Source organism: Pectinophora gossypiella, chromosome 14 (genome assembly GCF_024362695.1).
Source record: "Pectinophora gossypiella chromosome 14, ilPecGoss1.1, whole genome shotgun sequence".
NCBI lineage: Eukaryota > Metazoa > Arthropoda > Insecta > Lepidoptera > Gelechiidae > Pectinophora > Pectinophora gossypiella.
This window is the reverse complement of record NC_065417.1, coordinates 7034519-7043326: the sequence shown is the minus strand read 5'-3', so window position 1 is coordinate 7043326 and position 8808 is coordinate 7034519. Positions and strand designations below refer to the sequence as shown.

The 8808-nt window shown below is 41.3% G+C and overlaps 1 protein-coding gene across 1 annotated transcript; it reads left to right on the top strand.

Annotated features, from left to right (window-relative positions):
- Positions 1 to 119: 119 nt before the first annotated feature.
- LOC126372325 (SNF-related serine/threonine-protein kinase-like) lies at positions 120 to 7406 on the top strand. The gene is made up of 10 exons (XM_050018026.1): positions 120 to 342; positions 801 to 1034; positions 1121 to 1326; positions 1406 to 1741; positions 1832 to 2122; positions 3463 to 3589; positions 4057 to 4251; positions 4371 to 4667; positions 4856 to 5032; positions 5160 to 7406. Exons 2-10 carry the CDS (start codon positions 810 to 812, stop codon positions 5292 to 5294), a joined length of 1989 nt encoding a protein of 662 aa, XP_049873983.1. The 5' UTR covers positions 120 to 342; positions 801 to 809; the 3' UTR covers positions 5295 to 7406.
- Positions 7407 to 8808: the final 1402 nt, after the last annotated feature.

Sequence of the window (8808 nt, the reverse complement as noted above, 5' to 3'; positions counted from 1 at the left end):
CATTATTTCGTACCATTGTGATTTTTAAAGCAAATTGAAGTATAATTTGTTAATGATAAAAAAATATTTACTTTATTGTAAAAATGAGTTTCAAAACGAACATTTGTGAAATGGCGAAATTGTGTTTCTTGAATCAATTTTACGTTCAATAATTATACTTTTTTAACTAAAATAATGCAACTTTGTAACTGTTCTTATGATATTTATCATTACTTGTTTTGAGAACATGTTTCTATCGCATTGACTTCATTCAAACGACGATATATGAAACCTAACGAGTGCGTTTGGCTTTAGTGTAGGTTTTCGTTGCTGAGCTTAGATTTTCTAAAAAATCCCATATAGGTAAGCATTAATTCTTACACATTTATAGATTTATATATATGTGGTTCTCATATGGTTTATGTAATGTGTGTTATCGCTTAGTTTCTTCTGTTAATAGCTAACATTATGTAGGTCATGAAATTAGTAAATATTGCAGTCATTTCAAGTTATATTGTACCTATCCATCTAATATATAAACAAAATATTATTTAATAATTGCTATTCAATTCTGCTTCAAATGGAGCTTTTAGTCTTATCATACAGAAAGTTATTTTGCACGTTACTTTTTCTTTAATGTTAATTCCCTTTTGTTAGAAAGTTGTGATATATAAATTTTATTATAAATAGATAATATAATTTCGTGAATTAAATATTTATATATTATTTTATTTTGTTTATTTTGTATGTATATCAAATAAACATATTTAAAATCATATCTTAGATGTAGTATAAAATTAATAACTATTATTAAATTTTAGGTTGAAGCCATGAATAATTGTGGTGCAGGGGTAGGTGGGGGAGGGGTGAACGTGGGAAGCGGGGCGTACGACGCCAAGATTGCTGGACTTTATGACTTGCTGGATACACTTGGGTCAGGGCATTTTGCTGTTGTTAAGTTGGCTCGCCATGTCTTCACTGGTGAAAAGGTTGCAGTCAAGGTCATAGACAAAAGTAAACTGGATGAAGTTTCAAAATCACATTTATTTCAAGAGGTCAGAAACGAGAAATTAGTTTATATTCTTGTGTTATAAAATAAAATAAAATGTATGAAGTTGGCTAATAAAATACATTTTTATAGGTCCGCTGTATGAAACTGGTACAACATCCAAATGTTGTTCGATTGTATGAAGTAATAGACACACAAACAAAACTTTATTTAATATTAGAGTTAGGTGATGGTGGGGATTTATATGACTACATAATGAGACATGAGTCTGGCCTGTCAGAATCTCTAGCTCGTGATTACTTCCGCCAAATTGTCCGTGCAATCTCATACTGCCACAGGTGATTATTTTTCTTGTAATTAAATTGTGTGCCATGTTTATGTTGATGAGGGGTACTAATTCAAATTTTCTTTTTCCAGGTTACATGTTGTGCATCGTGACTTGAAACCTGAAAATGTTGTGTTTTTTGAAAAGTTAGGTGTAGTGAAATTGACTGACTTTGGTTTTAGCAATAAATTCTGTCCAGGTCAAAAATTAGAGACTTCTTGTGGGTCCCTGGCATATTCGGCTCCTGAAATACTGCTAGGTGACTCGTATGACGCACCCGCGGTAGATGTCTGGTCCCTGGGGGTTATCCTCTACATGCTGGTGTGTGGGCAAGCACCTTTCCAGGAAGCAAATGATAGTGAAACTTTAACTATGATTATGGACTGCAAATACACTATACCACCACATATATCAAATTCATGTAAAAGGTTTGTAGTGGGCATACATTTGAATAAAAAAATATCTACCCCTATAAGATACAAGAGATTTACTATTAATATGATAACTTTATCTTTTAGGCTTATAGGAAGAATGTTAGTTAGAGAACCGGAGAAACGTGCGACACTATCAGAGATCGCGACTGACCCGTGGGTGACCGCCGGCGAGGGCATCGCCGTGGAGGACTTCGACACGCCGCTGGTTGCCAAAGAACAACTGTCTGAGGAGGATCGCTCAGCCATAGTACAGAGGATGGTCAATGGAACTATAGCCACCAAGGAGCAAATTTTAGAGTCCCTAGAAAAGAATGAATATAATCACATCACTGCAACATATTATTTATTAGCTGAAAGAAAATTGAGATCTAAAAGGTTAGTGAAGCTTTTTCGTGACACAGAAATTAGCATGAAGATTATAGAGTATGTTCAAAATATAGTTTTACTTTGACTAAATGCACAGTAATATTAGTAGTTAAGTAGGTCTGTTGGATTCATGAAGCATGCTTCTTCTGAACATAACATACTTGTTATTGTTCTGGATAATGTTGTCTTTAGGTCTCTAACTCTATTTCCTTGTTGTTCTGCCAGTGGTTGACAAACCACGTCGTCTGATTCCTGAATTCCCGATTTCAATATGATACCACTGGCAGAATTGTGATCAAACAAAAGGCATTAAAAATCAAGAATTTAATTGAATTTGAAACCAACCTTAGAAATAGTGTTGCCATTATATGTCGTGCTTCAATTAATATAACATTGTAATATTATAAGATTATCTTATCTATTACAAGAATATAATTAGGTATGTTTACAAAATGTTCAATCAATGGTTAAGAAAAGCCATTGTAGGAGGGTAGGTTCCTACTTAGCGAAGATTCCCCACTGAAATGCCTATGCTGTCGTCCCTTTTTACATGTACGAAAGCCGAAACTATTATACATCTGAATATCACAGACAATTCCGAATTGTTGTATTGATACACCACCTGTTCAATTGTTTGTCGTGTCATGTTTATTAATAGAAATTACAAGACGGTGATTGCTTCTTTCCAATTCTGGGCTTGTATTCTAAAATACGACGTTACGTAACATACCATAACGTACTCTGAACCGTGTCTACGTAACGATTGATGAATGTGGAGAAAACAAGATGTTTATTGGTTCCATAGTCTCTGCTTACCCTGGTGGGAAACAGGCGTCAGTTAATGTAACGTTGCAGGCAAATGGAGTATACTTCGGAGGCGTAATCAATTACAATCGTCTTTATTTTTAGTATTTATTTTCTTGGAATACTAGTTTTTGCTAGGAGTCCCGTTTCGGTCTATACATCTCGTCGGCTTCTACTAATTGCTAGGAGTTTTCACAACAAAAAAAAATATATACGGTCGAATTGAGAACCTTCTCATTTTTTGAAGTCGGTAAAAATCCCGAAGCTTACTTTTATGTTGGGTTGGGAGCGTCTAATAGTACATTGCTCATTGAGGGAAGAAAGTGACCGATTACCAACGAAAGTATTGTTTTTAATATACACGTTGGGAATTTCTCCCGATTCATCGGAAACGGTGGCTGCATAAGGAAACCTATGAATGTTTCAGGTGACATCTCAGCGTTTGGAAATGGTTGGGTTGGCTAACATGGCCAACAGTTGCACGCATAAAGGAAAATAGAACCCATAAGTAACGTAACAGGATGTGACGTAATGAATGTTTGCAGGCAAGAAGAGCGCGCCCTGGCCCGGCGGCCGGAGGCACTGAGCGTGGCCCGCGGGGGGCCGGCGCGCGGCCTGCTAGCGCCGCCGCCGCTGCAAGCTGCGCCGAGGACGCCGCAGGACGTGCCGCCGGTAACACTTCTACACTTCGGTTTTATGTATCTCTTACATGGTTCCACGATACCACGTAAACAAACATTTGAGTTATTCAGAACACCAAGCCTGAGGAGTTAGATGATTTAATCTAATCTATACTCGTAATTTGCCATTGATGTACCTGCTTTATTTCTTCCTAATTAACCTCACTAACACCTGATAATGTAATTTTACATGCCTTTCTCGGCTACATAGTTGTTTCAATCCGTTGCGTTTCTCGTTGGTTTTAGTACTACCCTGTTATATAAACAACTTATATTATAAAGTTACTGTGCAACAGAACTTTAATCAATCCTTAGACTGTTGGGCTGATGGGGGGATATATTTTATAAAAATCAAAGGGTGCCAAGAGCGACGGGTAGCCGACTACACGCAATGGTACTAGATACTGAAATTCAAACGCCGAACGTTTTAATTTTTGGTTATTTTCCCTAATGTGTTAGCGGTCGCGAAAGTGCAGCATAGTCCGCGAGGAGGAGGACGACGAGGAGAGCGGCGTGGCGGGCGGCGGCGCCGCGCGGGCGGCCGACGTGCGGCGGGGGTCGCGCTCCGAGGGCCGCCTGCACGTGGCCGCGCGCCAGCCGCCGCCGCCGCCGCCGCCGCCGCGGCCGGCGCAACTCGCCGACAACCTCACCAAGGTACATGACGGTCATGACCATTTAGGTTAAACCAATAATTCTCACCTTTACCGGGGAACGAAAGTATTAGGTTCTTGCTTTCTTTAAATATACGTATTACTAATAGTTTGATTCCGTAGGTGAACCTGGAGGAAGGCGGCGCGTGTGAGCCGGCCCCGGAGGCGGCGCGCGGGCAGCCGCCGGCGCCGCCGCCCGCGCGGCGCCAGCGCCTGGACGTGCGGCGGCGCCGGCCGCGCGCCGGCTCGTGCTCGTCGTCCGACCTGTCCGACGACGACTCGGAGAAGAAGAAGCGCGCCGCCGAGGCCGCGGACGCGCCGCCCGAGCGCGCGCGCCGCGACTCGCACGACGACTCCAGCGACAGCCAAGAACGCGGCGCCGGAGCCGGTGCGCGCGGTTCTCGTACTACCACCCTCGAGGTAGATACGGAAATGGGCTGGATACCGTCCGTCCTTTTGACCTCGTAGGCACCATCCCCGATCCTTTCCCTCCGTTTCGCCTTCGACGATTCGAAGGTCGAAAACGACGATTTTAGATTTCCATGTGAAGAATTTCAATTTCTCGAGAGGTTATCGATGTATCCCTAACGTGTCGTCTATTCGGGCAGGTAACGCGAGCCGTGTGCTCGGGCACGGCGGGGTCGGGCACGGCGGGCGCGGGCGCGGCGGGCGGCGCGGCGGGGGACGCGCGCGGCGCCGCGGGGCAGGGGGGGGGCCGCCGCCGCCGCGCCGCGCGCAGCGACAGCCGCCTGCGGGAGTCGCGCTCGCTCAATCGTATCGCTGAGGTAAGGCACCTCATTAATGCATTTTTACAAAAGATGCTCGAGAACCCAACTCGGCGCTATCGGGGCTCGGATGAGGCCTGGTTCAGATAACACGACGGAGTTGACCACAGACACATGTTGTGTGCAGGTGGAGGAGGCGGCGGCGGCGCGCTGGGCGGGGTCGGGGCTGGTGGCGCTGTGCGGGCGGCCGCTGCTGCGCCTGCTGGCGGCCGCGCGGCCGGCACACTCGCACGCGCAGCGCCGCCTGCACGGCCTGTGCTAGTGCCGCCCCGCTAGCCCCGCGCCGGCCGCCCGCCTCGAGCACCGTGCTGGTATCAGCATCACTGCCACGACTCCCTGACGCGACGGTGCTAGGTGTCTCTGTATCGTGCGTGATGGTCGTTATCGCCTCACTCGTCGGCGGCCCTGTCCCGCCGCCGCCGGGACTCGACGGTCTTTTTCGTACATTAGTGGACCGTAATCCAGCGGTAGCTTGTAGTCGAGTCGAAAATACATATGGTTTTGTAAAATCCTGTCCCGCGTCGTCGTCATTGCGACATCTCTCGTTAATTATTGTCGATGTGAACTAATGTGCCGTGACCGTGACGCTTCGTGGTGCGACACAATGGTAGTCGCACTGTGATCGCCCCGGGGCAGTTCTTGTCGCCCCATACGCCGCCAAATTATTCTACTTCTAGAGTTTTAGACAAATTTTTAATGGTGATCGTTCCACGCGTTTAGACACAAAACTTTATTAGAGAATTTAGAGAATGCAATATATGTCGCGATGTAGTATTGACTCTTAACGCTAATGCCAATAAATGTTTATTTTCCCCGTCCCTGTATTGTTATAGCGAGTTATAAATAACCATTGAATATAGCGTGCATGGGCCATTATCGTTCTCCTTTACATCCTCATTCAATACTGTTTGGAATAGTCACGGAATAGTCATCGCATTTATAAAATTTATTATAGGTAAACAGGGTTTATACAAAATTCAGTTCACGTGTATACAGTACAGAGTTTATAATAATTTAACAGCCAATGATACTTTAACAACAAGAACTGACTTCCATAATATTATTTCATATGGCACATAAGTAGGGGCCGTCTACTTTCTCCAAAGTTGGCTTGAACAAGGTAGTATTTAATTATTTTTCCGTATAATATAGGTTGGATATACCAAAAAAATAATTATTTACTTTCAATAATGTAATTTGTGAGTAGGTATATTGACTACAAAGAAATGGATAAATAGAACTAATATCACAAAATCGTATTTCGCGTCAAGCGCTTCCGCGCTTATTACTACATTAGTACATGTGCATTCTAATGTAGTTTTCAATGTAGGCTACTCGACAACCTAGTCAAATGAGATACTTTTTACAAAACGTCAAAACGAAAATTTTTGGAAATACTGACTACTAATGCAAACTAATTCACAATTCAAATTCGGCAAGAAAACAAAACAAAAATAAGATTGATTTTTGTTCATCTTGCAGTCTGTTATACAAACGATATATGGTGAGTCATATCGCCGTGTAAATTGCTCGAGCCAACTGTTTTAATGAAAACTGCACTTTCATTAGTGCAAGTGCGATACTGAGGTTCGAACCGGCGCTCCCGAGATTAGCATTTTATCTTCGAACTATTCAACTACCCTATTGCTTGTTTCGTACCTCCAAGTCTTAAGCCACGAAATAAATAAATTAGAAATTCGAGTTTCATCGCATGCTCCAGTGCTGGCTAGTTGTAATCTATTTATGTATACAGTTGTATAAATTGTGTTCGAGGCGAATGGAAATAAATATATTGTGGGGTAATGTTTGTTAACAGCTCTCGTATCGAACACGACATTGCACAGCAGTGTCCGCTCCTTCCAGGCGAGTGCATTGCTTACTAATGATGCGCATTTTTCTAAATGTTAGGTGACTTAGATGTTTCACTGTTTGGTGTGAAGATTTTTTATTATTTGTAAATTGTACGAGTATGTAGGTAACTTCGAAATGGGAATGTTAAGAAAGTTAAATGTTGTGTATTAAATTGTCTATGTACATATTTAAATTGTTGTAAATAAATAGTCTATCTCAAATAAAAAATAAATAGGTTGACTTCTGAATTTTAGTTATATAATTATGGGATTTGTATTATGTATGTGGGTTGTTAGAAATACTGTGTACCGTAATGTTACTTCCACTGTTTTGATTGATTTGTGTGTTGCACACATGGTGCTTTAATTTCGCAATAAAATAACAAGACCAAAGATTAAATTAATTCTGTATTTTACCACTTATTGTGCTGTCTGGTGCCAATGGTGTTAATTCCTGTAGACACCATCTAATTTTATTTTAAGTTATACTGTCATTTTCATATCCACCAAAAAGGGAAAGGGACGGGTGATTGACAGCTATTAATTTTGAAGTGAATGAGTGAATGAATGAATCAAATAGGTATTTCACTGGTATGCAACCCGTTTGACGTGTGCTCTCAACTTAATTCTGCCAGGTTATTGACCAATGTGAAATTTTTAGAAGGTTGTTTTAGATATCTGGCTAAAGTGTGTTCCAGTTATGCCTGTCGATTACTCGTCCCTTTATTTTTCTGCGGATATGAAAATGACAGGTATAACTAAATAAAATTAGATGGTGTGTGCAGGAATTAGCACCAGTGTAAGCATATAAGCAGGTATTAATAAAATATCATAGTTCATTACCTGATCAACCTTGCGTAATGTAATTTTGAGTAATATAATAACTTATTGCTGTATTCAATTGGTGCTTGTTATTTTGTGCAGGGAGTTACAACACTTATCATTATCGCATTGCTAATTTTAAAAAACTTTAGTTTACAAATATTTGATGCGTTATAATGTCCCAATAACTATTTGATTAAAACTAAGTTTGTAGAGAACAAAATGTAAATGTTTTGCTAATCTATGTTTGATTCAGTCTGATGATAAGATTGCGATTTTTGCTATAGCAATAAGGATGACCGCCCACGCCCACGGTATGGAGAATGCCAAACAAGGACATTTAGGGAAGTATCCAATTTCTCGCTTGATCCCTCCTTAAGGTGGTTCGATTTCCATACTAGTTTATTTATTCAAATATGGGCACACGCCACTTAATTTTACATTGAAACTTATTTCGTTTGCATTTATTTTTGTATATATTTGCGTGAAATTGCTTTTCAACAGAAAATACTGTTAAATCATCGTAAAAACGAGATCAATATTTGTTTAAAATTTGTTAATGTATTAGTGAACGGTTACAGTGTCATACGCTTCGGAATATCCATTAGTGTGCGTAGCTACGTTGTCAGTTCGCTGAAAATGCGACGTTGCCGCTCTTGCTCGTGTGTGAAACGGTGTGTCACTTGCCCTCTCCCTTCGTTAAAGAAGCGTTCATAAATTACGTTCACCCGAACGTTTTATAATAACAGTATTTCTGCTGCCAGATGATCGAACAACCCGCTCATTATGAATCGGTAAGGTTATACGTCGAAATGAATCTTTTTCGATTCTGAATGCGACCATAACCTAACCTGTTCCGGCTTTTCGGCGGGAAACGGGAACGGGACAGTTGCTTTCTTCATTGAGTAATCTAAATAATTAATACGAAGTGGTGTTTTGTGGTTAGTTGGAAGACATTCGCGAGTGTTATTATATTGGAGTATTCAATAAACAAAGTGTATCTGCCTATTTTCGCTTCGTGCCGGGAAGCCGCTTCATAACTCAAAAGTTTATGCGGACTTTTGAGTTAATTCGTTTGGGGTTCGGAGTAGGAGTCTACTCCGA